Source organism: Acipenser ruthenus, chromosome 8 (assembly GCF_902713425.1).
Source record: "Acipenser ruthenus chromosome 8, fAciRut3.2 maternal haplotype, whole genome shotgun sequence".
In the NCBI taxonomy this organism is placed as follows: Eukaryota; Metazoa; Chordata; class Actinopteri; order Acipenseriformes; family Acipenseridae; genus Acipenser; species Acipenser ruthenus.
Genome location: NC_081196.1, coordinates 32,410,923 through 32,434,215, shown reverse-complemented (window position 1 = coordinate 32,434,215; position 23,293 = coordinate 32,410,923). Strand labels below are relative to the sequence as shown.

The 23,293-nt window shown below is 39.6% G+C and overlaps 1 protein-coding gene across 1 annotated transcript; it reads left to right on the top strand.

Annotated features, from left to right (window-relative positions):
- The first annotated feature begins 8,191 nt into the window (after positions 1-8,191).
- Positions 8,192-20,609, top strand: plcxd1 (phosphatidylinositol-specific phospholipase C, X domain containing 1). Its single transcript, XM_034012537.3, has 7 exons — positions 8,192-9,103; positions 10,581-10,714; positions 11,457-11,599; positions 14,899-15,027; positions 16,237-16,392; positions 17,953-18,133; positions 18,680-20,609. Exons 2-7 carry the CDS (start codon positions 10,591-10,593, stop codon positions 18,922-18,924), a joined length of 978 nt encoding a protein of 325 aa, XP_033868428.1. The 5' UTR covers positions 8,192-9,103; positions 10,581-10,590; the 3' UTR covers positions 18,925-20,609.
- The last annotated feature ends 2,684 nt before the right edge of the window (positions 20,610-23,293 follow it).

Here is a 23,293-nt window from a genome sequence, read left to right as displayed (position 1 = left end):
CATACATTAAAATATATTTTCATAGGACATCCAGTGGCTTACCTAGTAAAGGCACTGAAGTGTGGGATGAGTCATGCGATCGGGATCTTTCAGGTTGCAATGCTGGACAGGCTAGAGAAGGACTGGTTGATTGACCTCACCATGCCACAGCAAACCCTACTTGAGAGATGCCAGGCGACCAGTTAAAACTTTGCCTATTTTGTAGATATCACATCATTCTGTGACTGATATCTTTATTTGTCCAGATACAATGTGCAATAAGTTGTAATTTATTTAGCATATTATAATTTTTTATTGTAGGCCTATTGATCTGTTAATTTATTTTCTTCCAGGGTCCATATAATCATCAGTAATAATCAGCACCTGGATGCCACCTGTCCACTGAAGAGATAAGAGTTTATGAGCCTTCCCAGATGTGCAGTGGACAGGTTACTGTTCCACAGCTCTATAAAAGCGCTCCGAAATAATGCACACTTAATACACCACAAGCTTCTGAAGGCAGATCTGTAATCAGGTATGGTCTTTTTTTTATTTTTCAAAATCTTATTTTCAACACTTTTATTATTTTTATAAGAATACATTTTCTTTGATTTGTATTTTAACTAGTGTTTATTCTGCTTCACCCAGTTAATTCATGCTCTTAAAGTAAAACATGATGTTTAGTTAGTTCCATAAATCTTAACAATCACATACATTTGTTACAAAATAATTTAAGCATATGAAGAAAATGTATCAATCAGCGGAGTTTCGACAGTATGTATTCTCGTAATTCTTAATGCCTAGTCCTGTGGATGCTCTTTGTTTCAGAATGATGAAGATAACTGTCCTACTGATGCTGGCTGTGGCAGGTAAGGTTTCTTGGTGTATACACCACCCTTATACTGACTGGAGGGTAGTGCGGGTGGATTGGACTCTATTGTACATTGACAGAAATATTAGTGGAAACGTTGGTCTACTTGGCTTAGATACTTGTGCTTTTATGATTAGCATCTTATTGTGTCTTTTGAAACAGCACCAAATAACAAAACAGAATATCTGTGATATAGATCATTGATAATTGATAATGGTGATGATGATGTTGTTCAGGTTTTACTGCCACACCAGTGTTAGCTCAGATCCAAATGGAGAAGGATGCTGGACTTGATGTAAGTGCTCTGGATACTGCTTTAGGGGACTTGGAGGACTCTAATTCCACAAGTGGTGAGACTTATTTAATGATTTAATATCCACTCCTAATGCAGGTGCTGACTCCATGTGTGTTTACAGAAATGAATAACAAAGGTTCACATGAACCTACAGCAGGGATACTTACTGTACATTAAGTAAGAAACATGAGTCATTGCCTGCCTAAAGAAGAGTGTCCAAGAGTTCAGTCTCTAATGTCCACAAACAGTAAGTTGTCATGTAGGAGGCTTTACATTGGAGTGCAAAATCATTGTCCTCCCCTGAGACCCCCTGCCAGCCCGCAGCCCTGCTAATGAACCTCAAAGGGGGCGGCACACATGAGATCCCTGCTTCGGGATTATCAACTCCAAGTCAATCATATCACTACAACTACTATTACGACTACTGCTAGTACTATTACTGCTGCTGCTACTACTATTACTACTAACCATTTTGTTTTGGTGATACTGTATGATAAGACATCGCTGAGACTGATACTGAAGATCAGGATGGAATAGAGCTGGATATCACTGAAGATGCAGTGGATGAGGACAGATCCAACATGGCCAAAGGTGTGAAAAGAGGGGGAATAGGGAATGCTTACAAAATGTGCACTTACTTTACAAACACAACTGATGGCACTATCAGATACTAATACACAGGCAACTTCTAATATTTTTAAATAGAGAACCAAACCATGTTTGTTCAGTGTAGAGTGTTTTCCCTTTTTTGTCTAATCGAAAAGATTCTGGCTACTGATAAAATGTAATTCCAAGCAAATATTAATCTAGTTGTGTTTTTACAACACTTAGTAAGTCTGTCGATTTCTTTTCGTTTGTTCAGCTCAGAGATTGTCCTTGTGTGGTATTGTGGCATTACAGTATGGGCAGCATCAGGTGGGTGCCTGATACTGTATTTGGGCAAATGTTAAGTCCCTCTGGAAACCCTGAGCATGTCTTGTCTCTTTCTACAGCTTCAATCAAGTATCACTTCTTCCCCATGAAAAAAACATTCCAGGATGCTGAGGTAAGTTGAGATCATTTTAGCCAGAGGAGAGATTGTTTTAGAAAAAGGCAAATTCATTAAATAAACAGATCACATGTGGATCCATTTTTGTGAGTTTAGTCTCTTTGAGAGTCCAAATGTATGCATATCTCATTACATATATAATACAGGTACAAATCTATTTTTCCCAAGATTTACTGCCAGAATAGATTCAAGAATGGACACCTTGCTGCACTGACCAGTGCCTCCATTAATAATCAGCTTGCTACCCTGGTGTGTCGTCAATATGGACAATGCACTCGTACCTTTGTAGGTGGGCAAAGACTCAAGGTCAGCCTTTTTTAATTTATTTTTTTCATCTTTCTGCCTATGTATCATGAACTCCTGTAACCTCCTTGCAGAACCTTGTCCTACTCTTAATTAAACTGCAACATTAATAAACTAAACAAGCAGAGATAAGTAGTGAATTAAATATGCAACAGGGTAGTTCTCTGTCCCGCAATATATATGGGGCACTGCGGTATTGTTCAGAAATAAGAAATAATAAGAGATACTTAATAAATTCATTGACAAACATTTTGACGAAGTATTTATCAATTTCTTCATTACATTAAATGAGTTGCATAAAAAGACACAAACCCTTCAAGATATGTTGGAATCTGTCCTGGTTTTACAGCCTGATTGGCTTCTGTAAATGAGCAGAAAAAAGAGTCAGGGTGAGTTTTTGGGTGACCAGGCCTCTTTATAATTAAAAGCCAAATCACGTTAGCATCAATTATCATAATACACTGTAGCAGAGCAGTGAGGGGGTTGAAATCCTCCCTGCCAAACACATGTGCAAACATGTGTTAACTGTTTGTTTAATTGTTTTGTTAATTTGTTTAATTGTTAATTTAATTGTTTTGGCAGTTGGCGATTATTGTAAATCAGCACCAACCTATACTTTTGTGAGGGATAAAAACCCCACAGATCATTCATTTGTTCATTCAGGGCTGCTGCTGAAGGAAGAAGCCCAGTTGTAGAGAGGATACAGCTGTAGTTCAGGGCGAGTAGGGCCTAAGTTTGTGTGAGGACTGTTGTGTGTTTTACAGCGCTGGACTGCAAGGTTTACTGGTGTTACTGTTTTGACAGGGAAACAGCTTAGCTGTCCTGTATGTAGTAAGGTTCCTGTGTGTATTAGCTAGCGCTCCAGTGTGAGCTAGGCTTTTGTTTGGTTTTTGTATGGTTTATTTTTTATTGAATAAAAGTATGCATGAAAGCCCTTAACTGTCTATATGTGAGAGAAAGGGAAGTCTTTCAATTTCTTCTGTAACATTTAGTTTGTCTTTCTAAGGCTTTTTCCAGTGTGGCATTGTTACACTGTCAGTGGACTGTTTTTCTGTATGGTGTCAGACTGTTCCTGTGTCTCTTGTAGGGTACTCGCTTTAAGTGGACAGATGGATCCGCGTGGAAATACACAAACTGGAGACCGAAGGAGCCAAATAATACTTTATTTCTTGAAAACTGCATTGAAATATTCTACAAAGGTGAGTCCTGGAAGATGTTTTAAACTGTCAATGAATGCATCTAAAACAGTGTTTCCTTTGTGATGGAACAGAAAATAACTCCAAGTACTGTTCTTCTTAAAGCTAGTAGCCTTCTCATCTATTTACTAACTTAGTAATACCCCCCAAATTCTTTTTACAAAACTGTAAATTTCTGTATAAAACAATGCAGGTCATTTCTCTGTTTTTAAGCAGTGGTACACTTGTAGAAGACAAGCCTGCTGTTATTTGGAGTTAACAGGCACAATAAAAATTCAAACCTTTTTTTTTTCATTGATTATCTAATGTTGTTGTTTATAACCTGTTATGATACCTCATGATTGCCGTGATCTCAACTACTGTCAAAAAAAGAGCCAGACTACTCTATCTGAATCTGTGAAGACATTAGCATGTCCTACTACTGCAGTGATGAACAAAATTTAATCTAATTTTTTACAATTGTTTTCTTGCAGGTGATAGTCGATGGAATGATGTCTATTGTTATTTTAAAAAGTCCTTCATCTGTTCATATAGGGCATGATGTTAGACTAAGGAAGCTTGTCCTTTTTTGTTTCTATTTTCTTCATTTTCCTAAACACACCAATGCTCCTTCTGTTCAATGGCCTTAAATCAAGATGATGGAGAGGCTGATTCAGTGATGTTTCTCTGGTTTGTTATCTTAGTTGTCTTGATTTGGTGTAAGTTACCCCACTTACAGGCCCCATTCACAAAGCTTAATTAAAGAGCAAGTAGCAGGGTTCTGCAAAATATAGCGTCCCACGTCCCCAGGTGTTGCTACAACTATTTAAATAACGTACCTGTCATTTATTTTAATGAACATACTTTGAATTTATAAGTGTAAAAAAAAAAGTTGTCAGGATGTTAACAATGAAAAGAGAAGTTACAAGAACGTTATTTTAAATAGTTGTATCAACACGTGGGGATGTATAACGCTATATTTTTCAGAACCCTGCTACTTACTCTAAGTTAAATTAACATTTGATTTCAGTTTTTTGATTTATTCATTCTTTTAATGATTTTTAGCAACCATATGTGTAATGTGAATTCAATTATGTACCACTATTAAACATTTTACCAAATGTATTTCTCTATGAAATAAAGCTATATTAATGCAACATCATAAGAATTGTGTAAGAGTCGTTTATCATGATTTTATGATTGAGGGCCTTCATTTTTTAACAAAAGGAAAATGCATGTGTTTATATGTTGCGTGTGCTGTATTAATGTTGGTGTATATGTATTGGTGCACAGGATATAATGTGGGGTTATGTAGCACAAGTGTTATAAAATGTATGTTTGTATTTAGACACGAGGATAGCACAATCACTTCACAGTAAAAGGAGTATTTGTATGGAAGTGCACAAAGCAGTTAATGTGCAGATGTACCGAGATTCCAATTGAATGATTGATTAGCAATGCAATCTTGGTACAGCTGCATAAAAGGGTTATTGAGTCTAAGGGGGCGATTACTTTTTCACATGGGGGCATTGGGTGTTGCATAACTTTCTTTAATAATTAAATGAAATATGTATCAAGTTATTTGTTCACTCAGGGTCCCTTTTATCTAATATTAGGTTTTGGTTGAAGATCTGATAACATTCAGTGTCAAAAATATGCAGAAAATCAGACGCGGCAAATACTTTTTCACGGCACTGTGTATTTTTTATATATATATATACTGTGTGTGTGTCTATATATATATATATATATATATACACACATTTTATATTGTGACCGAGTGGTTTGTGGGATGTATGGTATAGTGTGTAACAATGCATATGTAAGTAACAGAATGAAAACAATCCTGTTTCCACAATAACTAACTGTCTGTGTAGTGGGGTAAAATGGCTGCCGACAAAGACTACATTTCCCAGAAGGCCATAGTCAAAATGGCTGAAATTAATATGTGCCTCAAATCCAGTTCAGAGGAGAGACTATCAGGGAGAAGGTTGTAGAGCGAGATATGTGTTTCTGAAATATTTCTGTACGTATTCAAGAAGAACTGTTACTGTGTGGAATAGTTGTGCTGTTGGTAAAATTACCAATTGTTTTCTGTACAGGGGAACTGCTTGGCTGTCCTGTCCTAGATAGGGACTGGTGTTTAGTTAGCACTCCTTGTTTTTGTACTGTACTTTTATTTGTTTTGCCAACCACTGTACATTAATAAACATACGCTACAGCGTTTCACTGCAACTCCTGTGTTTTTTGCGTATTTCCTACTGTGGGTTGCCTTTAACACAATTTGAGCTAACAGAACTGTGTGAGATGACTATAGCATACACACAATGTATTAACCTACTAATATTAATGATGTGCTCCTTGTCGATATGCTGAGATAGCTTTGCTTGGGTGCTGGTTTTTAATTTAAAAATGTGCACAAAAGCACTGAACTGCAGTCTTCCGCCTATGTGTCCACTATTTCTGGGGATAGTGCCCCTAGTGACAAAGATGGAAACTACAGAAAAAATGGAGAGTGACTGGTGCCACTGCAGGTTCCCTGCAACCTTAGATGTTGGGATGCTGTCGGACTTTTGTAGCCTGCCCCTTAATAAGCAGGCCAAGATGAGGCAACAGTGCCCTAATAACAACTTTGTAGGCCTGAGAGGTCTGGTTCTCCCAGCACCCTGAACTACCCCCAGAGCACACTGTGACTTGTGGGGAACAGGGTCACCAGTGGAGATACTGCCCTGATATCCCATTGCTGCCATCTCTAGAGCCAGAAGAGGAGTCATCACTGCTGACTAGAGCCAGAACGGGAGAAGCTGTTACCATCTCCAGAGGTGGAGGGGCAGCCGTTGCCATCTCTACAGCCAGAAGGGGAGATTAAATAAATATGGGGCTAGGGAAACAAATAATCCTTCTCATGGTGCTATCATACTGATTATAAAAGGAAACATAGTGGACACAACCATGCTCCAGCAGCAAGAGTTTACAGCATGCTGATTTAAGTTAGCTGCCTGTTAATGTGTGTGTGTGTGTGTGTGTGTGTGTGTGTGTGTGTGCACGTGCAACGGTATACTGTTCATAGGCAACTGTTAAAGGGGAACATGAATGCTTGTGGACACATCTATAAATGATCAATCTACTTCCAGAATCTGATGGTCAAGATACTACTACTAATAACTAATGATCTTTATATATCTTTCGTGCATGCAATTAATGTTCTCCTTTTACTTTTACACTGTGGCCACTAGCTATTTTAATTCACCTTGCTGAACTTACCAGTGCCTCCATAAATCACCAGCTTGCTGCTTGTGCCTTCACTATGGTTGGCACACCCGTACCTGCAGAGGTGGAGAAAGACTCAAGGTCAGCTTTTTTAAATTAATTTCTCATATGTCAATCTATGTATCATAAACTCTTAGTTGTAACACCCTTGCAAAACTTTGCCTTACTTTACAAACAGAAAACTATGTATCCTTCTTAGTTGAAAAATACAACTCCTACAATAACCAGTATATACGTAGTCAGACCCAACTAGACATGCATACTGAACAGCCTAAACAAGTAGAGAAAAGTAGGTGGGAAAATTGGAACTAGGTACCTGTCTGTGCTAACATGCTATACATGGTTTGGAGTAACCTTTCTAGTCATTTCATGCTCCTAATTAAATTAAAAGCATAACAAGACACACATCGTTAAAGATCTCTTATGTGTCCTGCTTTCACAGCCTCTTATTTAAAGGCAGAAAGACGATAATTTCGGCTTCTGATAAATGAGCAGGGAATAGTTGTTCAGGAGCCAGGATGGGTTTTCTGGTCTCTTATTACAAGCTAAGATTAAGTTAAGCACTCATTTTTATTTATACACCACGGACATGTGATATCCCCTTTAGGTCTAACCTCAGACTCCCTTACCTAAGGTAACATTAGATAGTCCAAAAATAGTGCTGATCAAGGTTTGTGAAACCAAACGTGTGTAATAGGGTCGCATTCATTTTTAAATGACTAAATAAATCATGGAAAATCTATTTACATTTGATATCTATATGCATTTACTGAAATTGTTTCAGCATGTGAAATGTAATTTTTAGAGAGAAAGGAGATCATTGTTTTTCTGGGTCATAAACTAGGGGCTCACTCTTGCTGCCAGTATAGTTGAGTGGTAAAAGGTTAAAAATACAGAGAGGCAGAGCAAACTGTACAATCAGGGAGGTCTGGTTTGTGATCAGTGCAACTGAAGAATGTACTAAGGGGCTATCCAAGAATCCCGTTTTAAAGTGTAAAAACTGCGTCTGATTTGTGGGTAAACCAAATGCTGTTGATGTGGTGTCATTATTATTATTATTATTATTATTATTATTATTATTATTATTGTTATTATTATTATTATTATTATTAGTTGCGCTATAGCTGAGAACTGTTTGTATCCGTTTTGAACAGAAGGTGGTGCTATTGTATAGCAAATCATGCAGTCAGAAATAACATTGTTGCCCTGCAGGATTTTCTGGCTGGAGAAAGAAAACCTCAAACTGATTCACTGTAACATCTACTGATGTACATGCGAGATATGTTTTAATTGACAGCAGCTGCAAAGAGATTCTAACATTACATTAGCAGGGGCATGGCATCACCAACACAGGTGAGCAGACACTTCAAAGATGATACAAAACACGGGGTAACTGATGACGGCGTCTGCAACTAAAGTAACGTAACTAAAAACGCACAGAAATGCTTGAACAAGGACATGACAACAAATACAGTAGAAACGCTATCCGCATTTACTGTAGAATGTATGAGCTCGATGGAATTCATAATGGCATCATACACGCAGTATTTTAAATATAATTATATGTAAATGCATATGTTGACTTTTTTTCTCAAATACAGTAGTTATTTATTGCGCCAAAATGGGATCCTGCAGGCTTGCCCATGGATTCATATTGCAGTCACGCGAAGAACTGCCTTGCTCGCAGATGATTGGCTACAAGTAATAGTGCAGTCCAATTTGTCTGAGTTTATGGTAATTTTGTGGTGGTCCTGCAGGTGTAGTTTAATAATAAATAATAATAGTTTAACAATAAAACAACGTAATGCTGCACATGAGTACCAATACATTTTGTTTATACTGTATCCTTATAGCAAGGTGGAAACGGCACGTTTCAAGTTAGGTCTCCTGTTTCACTTTTGTCTCCATGGAGGTGACGCTCCCGACCTAACACAAAGAAAAGACCAGGCGTTTCCAATTCATGACATACAATAATATAACTTGCCAGCTGCCAGCAACACCGGCATACATTGCACCTAGTTACAAATACGTTTGATTTCAAGAACGGGTGTGTCACACACTTCATGTCCAATTAGAACCAGTAAAACAGGTTATTAACGCCATCAATTGGGAAATCCAGGAAGCAACTAGACTGCTGGAGTGGTGACGTCACTTAAACATATGTAAGTATATTTTGAAAACAATTTACAATTAGAGCGCATTGTTACAGGTAAAGATCACACAACGGTATAACAAACTCAGAAGATTTAATACAAGATTCATACTTGTACAGGTGTTGATTGCCTTTTATAAAAGTAGTCTAGACTCGTCACAAAGCAATACTGTATGTGAATATGAACACATTTCACGCCACTGTCACCTAGAGATAAATGTTACGTACAAACTTTTTCATTGGTAAAAATAGGTTGTTTTATCACGTGTGTCTTCAATCTACAATTATGTATTTTAGTCAGTATTGAATGTGTGCCTAATCGGTTCAGTCCTCTTCGTGTAAAACAATGTTAAACAGGAAATGGGTTTAAATTTATATAGAATATATTTACCAACGTGGTTATTTGTGTTTATACTTTAAATACTGTATAGATGAGAACAAAGCCTATTCATTATTACCGGCGATTCTTTACATCTGCAGTTCACTGTATTGTAATGTGGAGGTAAAAAACGAATCAGGACATGGGTATTCAGTAAAACAGGAGGGTCTTTATTTGCAGTACACACAACGAACATGTTCAGACCATTGTCAGTGCATCACCAACCAGAGGCACTGCTTAAATAGTCCCACGGGCATACACAGATGAAACATTGTAAATGCTGTATCACCTCCCTGCCTCTGACCGGTGGACCCCTCAGTCTCTTGTCAACCTTTCCTGCACTGGTGAGGAGAGGTCACCGCTGGTGCAAGGTTGCATCCAATAGTTTAAGTAGGGCGAGCTCTTTTGCAAAGTCCCCGTGCATTGCCTTCACTAAGTCCTGTGTGCCAGCAATTACTAGTGCCAAACTGTCTTGAGCAGGTGTCTGTAAGTTGCATGATCTGATATCCGGCTTGCAGAGCATGGTCCGACACGCATAAAAAGTCCCAAACAATCCGGCTACAGACACAAGGTTCTGCCCACGCTTGTTGTTACAATATTATTCTAACTTAATCTTCTAGGAACTGTACTTTGATACAAAATAAACCAAATTGACAGTTCAGTTTGTTTACATTCCCCAGATATAGTTTTAGGAGGGACAAGCTTCCAGCCTCCTTGAACTTGTCACTGAGTTAAATAAGTATGCGCTTGCTATTGCTTGCAACAGTTGGAGTTAATAAAGGACATTTAAAACTCTGTTATGGCTCTATTTTAATAGTTGTTTTTCCTTTTGAAACAAATGAATCATCAATAATTTGTTTAATCTTGACTATGGAAACACCTGCCAGAAAAGCCCCTACTATTATCTCACCATTAAAGTCTGTCAGGTCTGCTGCCTTGCACATTGTGACTGAAATTGCAACAAGGAGATACAGCTTATATACAACACATGTTAATTATTTGAACAATAATCAATAAGATAATTTAACAGTTTTCATATTGGTACATATATGTTCATTTAAAACAGTGACACAATCGAATATTTGTGCATATTTGTTCCTGGTTATAGTTAAGAAAAGATGAGTTCAGTGTCGTCAGAGTCTGCCAGTGGTGGATTACTGAAAAGTTTGCAGACAGACAGATGGATGTCACAATTACCCGACCAACTGCTGGATGTGCCCCTGTACAATCTTGCTATTCCAGGTACCATTATAATTCTTGTCAATTAATTTTTTTGAACATGTTCTTTAATGTATGTTACTACAGAATAAATATCTGCTTCTTAGCATTTTTAATTTGCAGCAACTTGCACTGTAGTATTTTCATGTGAAACATATCCAGTGTTGACACAGACTGTTATCCAGTAAAAGTAACATGGAAAGCACGTTCTTCCTACGCCTTTTTAATTAAGATTTGTGTTTAATAAGGCTTATTCAAATTATTTAAATATGATTATGTAATGCTGTTACCAAGCATATTTTATTAACACATGGAATAAGAACACCTAAAGAAACACAGCTCAACCACAGCTAAACCACATACCGGTATCTATCAACTAACTGGTTCACCCTAATTCCACCCCCCCCCCCCCCCCCGCCCCGCACCCCCCCATTAAAAGTCCCTTTATTTGTACTCCATACAATTTTCACTGCTTCTCTTATGAATGTGCAGGTACTGTAGGTAAGTGAGCAGTTCCTCACAATCATTTTACATTTTATAGCCTTCTGTGCACTCAATTTCATCAGAAAGAATGCTGCGTTTATATTCCATTTTGCAGTCAAGTTCAGCAATGTTTTAGCACTCCTAAAACATTGACTTGATGGTTTTATTTGTAACGCTAGTAACATCTAATTAACTTAAGGTCACTTAAATGTACTCATGTTGTTTATTTCTAGTGCAACAGATGTGTTTTAAACTAATGCCTGTTGCTATTTTTTTTATCAAGGAAGCCACAACAGCATAACATATTGCCTGGATAAGAACAACAGATCCCCAGTTGATCATACTCAGCCAGATTTCTTAAAGAAATTGGATAAATACATGAAACCCATCATCCGACCATTTGTATACAAATGGTCCATAACACAGGTATGAAAATTTAATTATTTTTTTAAAGAACTGGTGTAGCACTCCTATACTGTGTCCAAAGAGAACATTTGTGTTTTGTTTTTGGCAAACATCAAATACAAATTTTAAAAGTGCACTTCACAATAATTTCTAATTATTTTAGTTAATTCAAAACCACACATTACTGCTGTGTGTGTGTGTGTAAATCAGGAAGGAAATATTCCAAGAATGTTATTGAGTTTAAAAGCTGTTGTAACAAAATCACTTGTTTTTACTTCCAAAACAGCAACAACGTTTCAAAACAGGGATTATTCATTTTTGTTCCCACAGTTTCAAGGTAATAATTATAGTAAAAAGAGGTCAAGGGAATGTCAGCTTTTCAATTTGCGGCAATTCACGAAGAGATAATCTATAGTGTTTTGTGCTTGTAAAGTACTAGTTAGATTAGGGTGTTTTTGTTTCCTAGATAAGTGGGATAATTAAAATAGGGTTTGTTTTTCTGCCTGTGAAAAAACACTATAGATGGTCTGTAACAGGGGTGTACTGTTACTGTGTGGGTATCCGCTGAGAGACACACAGAGGGTTTGTGATTGGACACCAGTGCAGCGTTTCAGGTTTTATTGAAAATCCCAGGCAGTTGCAGTGATTGGTGTCCACCACTAGGGTGCCAGCAATGGTACACCTGGTGCGGAAGGATATATACAAACAGTGTACATATTTACAAAAAGGCAAAACAAAACACTGTACAAAAGCAACCAAAAAACAAAAGGTGGCCAAGCTCGGGCCATGCTCTAGTCTACTCCCATTAAATAAAAGGGAGATCCCACTTCAGGAACCGTCTCCCTGCACAAACTAAATAAACTTTGGTGGTATTAAAATCCCCTAAATTAATTCTTGCCATGAATCAGGATCCCGGTTAACACACGTGGTCCTTGGTCTTGGTCCACTTTCCCTGGATAGCCACACAGCCATGCGTCTCCACACTGGTACACAAAGAACAGACCCAAACAAAAGAACAAAAGGATTGGCTTTCCAGACTTTTTAAAGGCAGGTTAATTGATTATCATTTTTTGTAATTGACACCTGGCCACCTGCTGCACATTCCTTTCAATTAGACAGGGAGGGAAGTTTAGCCTCCCAGCCCTGCCATATCCAAAATTTAAACATTTTCATTTTTAAATCAAACTAACCATATTTATAACGAAACAAAAACATATTTACCGTTGCAGGGCCTATTTAAACAAGCATATACATGTACATCTGCAACCATTTAGATCAACTGAACAGAACCCTGCTGTCTTTCAGTTGACCCCAGCTTCAAATGACACATTGCATTACTTTCTTGAATGTTCTATCCAGATCTTTGTTCGTGCGACTGATTCTCCTCTTATACGTTAGACTAATGGCTTGTTTCCATCAGCCACTGGGATTGAGATGACTTGATCTGCGGCTATAGCAGACTGCCAGTGCCACCGCTTCCATCAGTAGGATAGAGTTCAATCTGCTTCAGAACATTTACAGCAAAGGCCTCAGTCTCTATTCATACTAAACCATCAGATTCACAACTAAAACCAAGCTGATGTTGGAACTGATTTCAGAGTCGCTTTGTTTGACCCGAGTGGCACCCACTTTGACTTGCTGACATTGGGGAGGCAGACAGCAAACTGGGTGGGTGCGCTTCACACAGATGTGCAAATCATTCATTACCAGAAATCATGTTGGAAGTGGAGCGTGTGGGGGGTTATGACTGGAGCAGCTGCGACTACTGTTACTGCACATTGCAATACAAAAACACAACTAAATTGCTGCTAATACTACAGTTTTTAAAGCAGAAGTCGCCAATAGTTTTTAAATGTGTGTTTATTGTAAGAGCTTTATTTCCAAATATTAACCACAAAGATAAATACACCACGTGAACAGAAAATATAAAACTAAACTACAATTTGTCTTAGTATCAGGGCTGTGACAGTTCCCTTGTGACACAAAAAAACATCCCTGGCCTGTATTGGTATTAAGGACCCTCAACATAACTGGTAGAAAAACACAGCATTGCCAGCAATAGGAAACCAAAGGATTTGGAACGTATAACGCATAGTGGTCCTGAAATGGTCATATTAAACTGTACTATTTGGTTCATACCGTTGTGATACAAGCAGCACTGCAGGTGATGGTTCTTACCATTATGTCTGTGTGCTACCAACTACCCTTTGTTTAGAAACAGTGCATTGCCATTGTAACTTACTTTACGTTCTTATGAAATTCTTCTGTAGGACATAACCCTTCTAATACATACAAGTTTTCTTTGTTTTTTTTTATTGAAGAACTTAAGTTGTTTGAGTTTTGTACTGTCATACCCCACTGTAGACAAGCTGACTTCCAGCAATAATTTGCCAGGGAACTACAGAAAACTCGAAGAAAAAGCTCTTTTTAAAAAGAGTTGATCACACAACTGGAAGAGGTTAGTTATACCTACCTTACTAACCTGGTAGTGAGAAGCAAAAGCGAGAGAGCTCAGTGCAGTGACTATCTATTACCTCGCTGAGGCGGGATTGAGGCCGTCACTCCACAGAGAGGCCTATCGGCAGCTTTGATATAAAATGCTCCGTGAATACCTGACCTGTGGCAGGTATATCCCAAAAGTATGGTTGTTGGTCATCTTCAAATTAAAAGGGAACACAATACCAATCTCAAAATACCTTTCTTTTAGGCACCCCTACCCCTACCCCTACCCCTACCCCTACCCCTACCCCTACCCCTACCCCTACCCCTACCCCTACCCCTACCCGCCTTCACACAGACCTGTTCACCTCCTTCTGAACACCCAACCCCAGGTGAACAGAGTTTATATACCTGTTCTTGACCAGTTAACCATTGGCACCTGTTCTAATAATTACCTGGCTAATTACGCATTTCCTTAATCAGGTAATCCTGAGCCAAACCCATACCCTAACGCCCTCTAGTGGTTAGTCCAATAGTACTGCAATAAGGCCACTTTAATAGGGAAACAGCTCTGGTCATTCTCAGACTTGTATCTACTGTCGCACACTTTGTTACAATACATATAAAGTGATAATTCTATCAAGTTTGGTATTTACTTGGATTATGTTTTGAAACAAATTCTCAAATTATAAGGAAAGTTAATAACCTTTTATATTTAAAAAATGAGAGAAAGAAATGTACATTTTACAAAACTAGAACCAAACTAGTATCTAATGTATCTGAAGTGCTTTAAATTGTCTGATTAAGCCCCTAAAGGCAAGTAGCATAATGTTTCAACATAATACATTTCTCATTGTTCTGCTTTGGTTTCTGCTGTTCAGGAATCCACTGTGAAGGAGCAGCTAGATGAGGGAGTGCGATACTGTGACTTAAGGATTGCTCACAAACCCAGTGATGACTCCTGTGACCTGTATTTTTACCATGGCGTGTATACTACTATTACTGTTGAGGTAAGGGAGATTCCAGCGACAAATATCAGCAGGTTCCATTACAAAAGTTTATTGCGATGGCTATTCTTGACTTAACATGCTTTTATCAAGCTAATGTTTTGCCATTATTTTTGAATGGAAGGCAAGATCATGTACATACATTTACAAAAACATCGCCTTATTTTCAATATATAGTTTGTTTGCTTTATTTGTATCGGTAAATGGAAGCTTAAAAGTAAACCTGAGAAGTATTTTTTTTTCAATGAAGTTTTTAAATATTGGCCTACAAATAGGTATTGGCATGCATACATTTATAGGTTTATAGGAGATTTTTTTTTTATTGTGTCTGTCCCTATCTTGTTTTCTGTTGAAGAGGCAATGCTTTGTTTTTCTTCTGGTTTTCAATTTTTTTTAAACTGCAATTGGCAAAGATCCTTCTCTGAGTGGATAAAAACCTCACTAAGGTTTTTTTTTTATTTTTTTTATTTGATTTAGCCTCTCCTTTTTTTTTTTTTTTTTTTTTTTGGGCTCCCGAAAGGTGCATCCATTAAAGGCGCTCTGCGTGGAGTGCAGGATGCGCCCTGTAGCCTGGAGGTCTCCGGTTCAAGTCCAGGCTATTCCACTGCCGACCGTGGAAGGGAGTTCCCAGGGGGTGGCGCACAATTGGCTGAGTGCCACCCGGAGGGGTGGAGGGGTGGAGGGGTGGGGGGGTGGGGGGGAGGAGGGCTTAGGTCAGCCAGGGTGTCCACGGCTCACCGCACACACTATCGACCCCTGTGTACTGGCCAGGGACCTGCGGGCTTGCCTGTAAGCTGCCCAGATCTGCATTGTCCTCCGACACTGTAGCTCTGGGTTGGCTGCATGGCAGGCCTGCAGAGTGAAAAAGAAGATGACGGCACACACTTCAGAGGACAGCGTGTGTTCGTCTTCGCCACTCCCGAGTCAGTGCAGGGGTGGTAGTGGTGAGCTGAGCCTAAAATATAATTGGATATTTCAAATTGGGAGAAAAATGGGCTAAAATCAATTGGCGACTACTACTTTTTTATTATTTTTTTTATTTTTTTATACCAATTGTTCTTAAATTTAAGATTAAGTTTTATCCATAACCCATAATGTTCATGACAAGTTGCAGTCTACACCAGCAAGTGAAGGTATAATGAGTTATGATCCATTTTATGCAAATGATAGTTATTGGCTGTCTAACACATTATTTGTTTGGCTTAAACGCAGGTTGTACTAAAAGAGATCAGAGAGTGGCTGGAGGCACATCCCAAAGAAGTTGTTATCTTGTCATTCAGCCACTTTCTTGGATTAAATCAAGAGCTCCATCAACATCTGATTCATTCAATACAGAACACATTTGGTCCAAAACTATGTCCAAAATATGTAAGTATGACCTTTGAATGTCGATTGGATGTGCCTCAAATCGACCAATTTTCTTCAGGACCACTATGGCTACAATTAACAATTATGCCTTGTTTCCACTACCTTAGGTAGACCTCAGACAGTAAAGTTTTGTATCTCATACCCAACAGGGCCAAACTGCTGTGCGGAAGTACGTCATCAAAAGGCGTGTGCTAAAGAGACAAACTGTTTTGAACAATAGCGGTTGTTTTCCACCGCTTTTCTCATTGCGTGACGAAACCTCGTTACTAACAGCCACAAATGTTTGAACTTCGCTTGCTTGCATTTATTCACAGTCCAACGTGACATTTTACTGCTGCACGATGACCTTTACTACTGCACTACTACTTCCTCAGTCAGTGATACCTGATAAAATTACACTGGAACACAGATAGCCATCTTTAACTACACCTCACCCAGACCGCCCAGCTCAGCTATACCTGGGATGAGGCAGTGGAATTATATCTGTAGTGACAAAACTGTTCAACTGTACAACTAATAAATACTACAAGAGGACACATGAAGTTCAACCAACTAAAACTGTTACAGGAGACGTATGAAGTTTATTACTGGGAAAAAATAAAATAAAAATTGGGGGCTTCTATAGTAACAGTTACAGCAATTAAGTTATTATGGATAATTTATTTAATAAAAGAGAAAGACCCATTTTAGGACCCCTTTGTAAAAAAGATGATGCACCCTGTGACAGTCTGGAATCTGAGCTGCAAATCTCCCAACCAGAAAGGGCGCTGTGTAAGGTTGGTAGTATGCATTCCCAAAGATGGGGCAACTCAATGGTAGGTAGGAACTGGAAGTCAGACATTTTGGAGGAAGTGCGTAGCTGCGAGTTTGCTAAACAAATCCATTTTGATCAGCCTGGCGCCATGGTCTATCCAATCGCTCCTTGCCCCAGTTTCCACCTACCATCGAGTCGACCCGTCAATGGGAAAGCATACCACCAACCTTACACAGCACCCTTTCTAGTCAGGAGGGAGATTTGCAGCTCAGATTCCTTCTCTCTCTGTCACAATTCTCGCCCCTCAGTGAAGCCGAAAGAACATTTGGCTAACGCTACGTCCCCTAATGCTTCCTCTTAATCATATCAAAGGCCCCCTGACATTCCCCTGTCCACTTCACTAATTTTGGTGCAGTCTTCTTAGTGAGATCACCCAGGGGGTTAACTACAGTGGAGAACTCAGGGATAAAGCAGTGGGAATAGCCTGCTAACCCCAGTAGTGATCTCACCTGAGTCTTGGTTTTCGGAATAGTCGTTTCCACCAAAGCGTGGACTTCAGAGACAACCGGCTATACCCGACCATTATCCATGATGTAGCCAAGATATTAGGTCTCTTGCTTGCCAAATGCACACTTGCCCAGATTAGCCATCAGCCTTGCCTCTCTCAGACTATAGGATGGCCAAAAGTCTATCAATATGATCCCAATCTCCTCCCCATTGAGATAGATTCTATCTGACATAGCATGATAAGGGCATTCCTTAGCACAAGTTTTTTCGTGACCTAGTTTTGGTCCTTTTCATTTCAGGAGACTGTAACACTGAGGAATCTCTGGCGCTTAGGATACCAAGTGATAATATCTTATGAAAATGACATCATGAATTTCTACGATGACCTTTGGCCACACATCTCCTACTGGTGGGCTAACAAATGCAAAGCAGAGGCCCTTATTCAGGAGATTGAGAGGAGAAAGCAGCATGGCCGTCCAGGTAAGGACATTCAGAATTGCACTCATTATTACTGTGGCGGGTTGCCCCGCCCCTGTGTGTATTTTGTGTTTTTGTTGTATGTGGGATGTTTATGTGTATGTGTGTAGTGGTGCACAAAGTGTGGGTTGGTGATTTTAAAATGTATATTTGTATTTAGGCAAAGGTACTGTACAATCACTTCAGGTGAAGATTAAAATGGGTATTTTGTATGGGGGCATGGGGAGTGCACAATTAGCTCACTTGCATTACTGTTCTGTTTTCTTTAAACTTTATTATTAAACCGTGCAACAGCGCATTCATATCCCTGCACTGTTGTCTGTATTTTCCTGGCCTGACGCCATCACATGAGCCAGCCTGTTCACAATTACCCATATAAAACAGAAATTTCTCACATACCTAAAACCTTTCCTCACATGTATGTGTTTATGGTCAAATTCAAAGTGTTATCTTGTGTTTGAATCACCCTGCATATTCTATGAGATATTTGGAAAAGTTAGAGATTTGTATACATTTTACTTTTCTATTTTTTTCATTTTGTTTTTCCAGCTGGATTTTTTGTTGCAGGCATAAACCTGACAGAAGATGCTAAGTACATTGTTTCTCATCCAACTGAGTCTTTGAATGGCTTGGTCATGTCTACTTACCCGGTGCTGTTGGAGTGGGTTCAGAAACAGACACCAGGGCCCAGCCCCGGTGCCATCAACATCATTGCAGGAGACTTTGTAAAAGAAGGACAGCTGGTCCCTGCTGTAATTTCACTGAATGAAGAACTTCTTAACTGGACTTCTTGATAGGGTGGGAGCACTTTTTAGACTAGTAAGAAGTAAAACATAGGAACTAATATTTACTGAACTGCTGTTATAAACCCAGTTTTTCGTTTATTGGTAATTAGAATATTTATCCCAAGAAGCACAATCCCTCCATGTATTGAGAGATCATCTTGTTTCAGTTTATTTGTGATTACAAAACAAATATAATTGCTGCACAGGACTGTGGATTCAGGAGCCAACACTAATTAGATCTTTTCATAAAGCAAATCACAGCATTTGCTCACATTATCTTATTGAGAACTTCTATTAAATTGATTTTTTTTTTTTTAAGATTACTGACTAACAACACTTAAAATGAGGAAGGAGGGGGTGGGGGAACATTGATGTATTCACAATATTGTATTACTAAAAAAAGCTTATTTTTTTCCAGCTTGAAAATGTTTAATTTGTACAAGCAGGAAAAACAAAGATGGGGTTATATTTTAACAAAATGGGCTAATTTTCCACATACAGTATTTTACATTTTTATTTTAGTTAATAGTTAATATCGGTCACTACAAAACAATACCACTATTGTTTATGAGACTTTAGTGATCAGACTTTCTCTGTGGTGGTGTCTGTAGAACTGGAGCTTTCCAATTTCTCAGGATATGCTCAGTGATAGTGAATACAATCTTTTTAATGTTTTGTGAATGAAACACAATGTGACAGATAGTTATGTTATCCACAGCCTGTATGACCATATAGCAGAACCTCAAAGTTACAAACCCCACACTGACTGATCAACCAGACTGGAAACATGCTAACTGTTGGAGACATCAAGATCAGATGCCAGGAATGTTACCAGTTAAACCACTCTTGGCTCATTCTTTATTATTCCTAATGGTTTAGATGTTATTAATAAAGTACAAATACATTAAATCATTAGCCCACGTTATATGAGTGTTTGACTTTTCTCGAGACATCTGTTTATCATGAAATAAATATGGACATGGTGCCTTTTTGTTTATACATGAAAAGCCTCTCATTCCCTTTGGAACGCCTACTTTTCCCCGAACGCTATGCAAATGAAGGTGAGGTGGAGGGGGGGGGGGGTCAGATTTAAATTAGACATGCTGACGGCCCACTTAGATTCTCATGATGTTAACCTTGAAATCCCCCAAAATACTGTTTACATGAGCAGAGAACAGTTTGTCGAGAAAGATTCCACGTGTCATCGTGTTTGACGTAAATGGTTATTAAAGATCTGATTTGCTGATGGATAGTGCCTGCTTTTTTATTATTAGTTTTAGTGTTTTTAGTATATTTTTATTAATAATAAACTGGGCCAAATCCGAGTGGTGGTTGAACAGGTGTTTGGGCTATTGAAAGGGAGGTGGCGGATACTACTGAAGTGTACTGAAGTGAAATTATTACTGCCTGCTGTATCCTGCACAGTCTGTGCCATGACCGTAAAGAGGTGTTCAGGCAAGCAGAGGAACAGCTACCTCAGCCTCCAGCAAGAATTGCACAACAGTGATACGAAGAGGGTCCTGCTATTAGAGATGCTTTGCTATCTTTATTTTTTGTAACCTGATGGTGTACTTTTATTTTGTATCACATTTTTGTTTCATTAGCTTATTTTGTATCTCTTTATACCAAATATAGCATCCTCATTTGCACTGTACTTGTACAACTGCTTCTGCTAAATAAAGAATTGGAATATTGAGTATTGTTGATTCCCAAGAAGTCACAAAAATTCCACACCACATTTTATTTTGGGAGTGGGTTGTTCGTGTTGTGCATTGTATCAAGTTGCCTCATCATATCCTCTTCTCTTATGGATATTAACACCTGAGCCTCTTCATCGCTCCAACGGACGTAAGTGGAGGATGGGCACGAGTTTTGATCAGTTATACACATTTAAGCATAGTACTTAGTAGTACTTTACAGTAAAGTCGTTATAGTCGACAGTTGTTTGGAAAGCTATTTGCAAATGTGTTCTGAAGTACTGTACAGTAGCTGTAACCACCTGAATTCACAAACCACAATGCAGTTTATCAAACATGTTGTAGTTTTAAACAGAAAATTGGTAAATACAATCTGTATGATACTTTACAAACACATTTAGATCCATGTATGATTAGCATTATGCAAAGTTCTAGCGAAGACAGAGAAAAAAGTGGGTTTATCTGCAACATCAATCTAATAAAGGAAATACTGCAAACAAAACGTTAGGTTACTTACTGTAACCCTAGTTCCCTGAAAGAGAAGACAACCACCAATGAACATTATTATTATTATTATTATTATTTATTTCTTAGCAGACGCCCTTATCCAGGGCAACTTACAATCGTAAGCAAATACATTTCAAGTGTTACAGTACAAGTAATACAATAAGAGCAAGAAATACAATAACTTTTGTTCAAGTGTGACAAACCACAATTCAATAATACAGCAGATAATAGTGATAGTTACATCAGGATATGATTAAATAGTGATAGTTACATCAGGATATGATTAAATACAAAATACTACAGGTTAAACACTTGGCAGATTACAGTATTCTGAAGTACAGGATTAAATGCAGTAAAATAGGGGGCAGATAAGAGCAAAATAAAGCACAATTAAATGAAGGGTGATAGTGTCCCAGGATACAAACAGAGGAGTTCTACAGGTGCTGTTTGAAGAGGTGAGTCTTAAGGAGGCGCCGGAATGTGGTCAGGGACTGGGCAGTCCTGATATCTGTAGGAAGGTCATTCCACCACTGCGGAGCAAGGGTGGAGAAGGAGCGGGCTCTGGAGGCAGGGGAGCGTAGAGGAGGTAGAGCCAGTCTTCTAGTGCAGGCGGAGCGGAGAGGTCGAGTGGGGGTGTAGGGAAAGATGAGGGTCTGGAGGTAGCTGGGTGCAGTCTGGTCAAGGCATCTGTAGGCTAGTACAAGAGTCTTGAACTGGATGCGAGCGGTGATCGGGAGCCAGTGGAGCGAGCGGAGTAGTGGAGTAGCGTGGGCGAAGCGAGGCAGAGAGAACACCAGGCGGGCAGCAGAGTTCTGGATGAGCTGGAGCGGACGGGTGGCGGACGCAGGGAGGCCAGCCAGGAGGGAGTTACAGTAGTCTAGGCAGGAGAGTACCAGGGCCTGGCCTGCCCATTGGGTAGGTATCGCTGAGCTCTCTATACCAGAGCTGCCGATAGGCCCCTTCCTGGGATGATGCACTCGGTCCTGCCCACTGAGGGAATAAAACTGTCACCCTGAGGAAGCCATTTTTCTTTTTCCATCGAACCCGTGAGGGCGACCAATGCAACCTTGCGGTTGGTGGTCGTCTTCTCTTTCAGGGAACCAGGGTTAAGGTAAGTAACCTAACGTTCCCCTTTCAATTCGAAGACGATCACCAACGAACATTATGTATTGGATAATGTCTACCAGAGCCATCGCGAAGGAGAAGGAACGGCAGCATATGAGGGATGCACAAGCACTGTCTAACCAAGGGGTTAGCAGTGTGAACTTACCCCCTCAAGGACCCTCGTGCCTAATGAAGGCAGGGCAGGGTCTACCTCATTAAGGGGGCAGAACCTGGAGAAGGTATGTGGCGTAGCCCAGCTAGCCACAGTACAAATATCAGACATCGAGGCCCCTCTGAAGAGGACCCAAGATGTAGCCAACCCTCTAGTGGAGTGTGTGGCTACCCTACCAGGTGGGGGCAAGCCAGCACCATCATACGCAGTCAAGACTGTGTCCACAATCCAATGTGACAGACGCTGCTTAGCGAGGGGCTATCCTAGGGTCCGTGTCCCGAGACAGACAAAAAGATTGACGCAGAGCTCTTGTCCTATGCACGTAGCATCTCAATACCCGCACTGGGCAGAGAAAATTCAATCTCTCATCCTCCGTTGAAGCCAACAGAGGTGGATGGAAGGACTCCAATTCCACACACTGATTAACATGGAAGGTTGTGATCACCTTGGGGAGGAAAGCAGGGTTGGTCCGCAGAGACACCCTGTTGCCATCCTTCCAAATACGCATGCAGGAGCTGTGTACAGACAGCACCTGCAGCTCACTGACCCGCTTAGCGGAGGTGATAGCCACGAGGAAAGCTGAAGGTACTTCAACTCTATGGAGTGTATGGGCTCAAACGGGGCCTTCGTTAGAGCCTCCAGTAGAATATTAAGGCTCCATTCGGGGAGAACGACCCTCCTGGGAGGGCGTAATTGCCGAGCACCTTTAAGAAATGGGGTAGCCAAGAAATGCGCGCCCGGAGACACTGAATCTATGGGGGCATGGCATGCAGAGATAGCCGCTAAAATACACCAAAATGGAAGGTGACCTACTAGCATCAAGCAGTTCTTGCAGAAATAGTAAGATGATTGGCACAAGGCAAGATATTGAGTTATGGCTTCCAGCCAGACACCAAGC

What these genes read in the sequence shown, in the direction of transcription:
- plcxd1 (XM_034012537.3), top strand. Translation starts at nt 10,591, where the DNA reads ATGAGTTCAGTGTCGTCAGAGTCTGCCAGTGGTGGATTACTGAAAAGT. An exon ending in ATACTACTATTACTGTTGAG is followed by an intron (nt 15,028 to 16,236) that starts GTAAGGGAGATT and finishes GCTTAAACGCAG; the next exon opens with GTTGTACTAAAAGAGATCAG. An exon ending in CAAAACTATGTCCAAAATAT is followed by an intron (nt 16,393 to 17,952) that starts GTAAGTATGACC and finishes TTTTCATTTCAG; the next exon opens with GAGACTGTAACACTGAGGAA.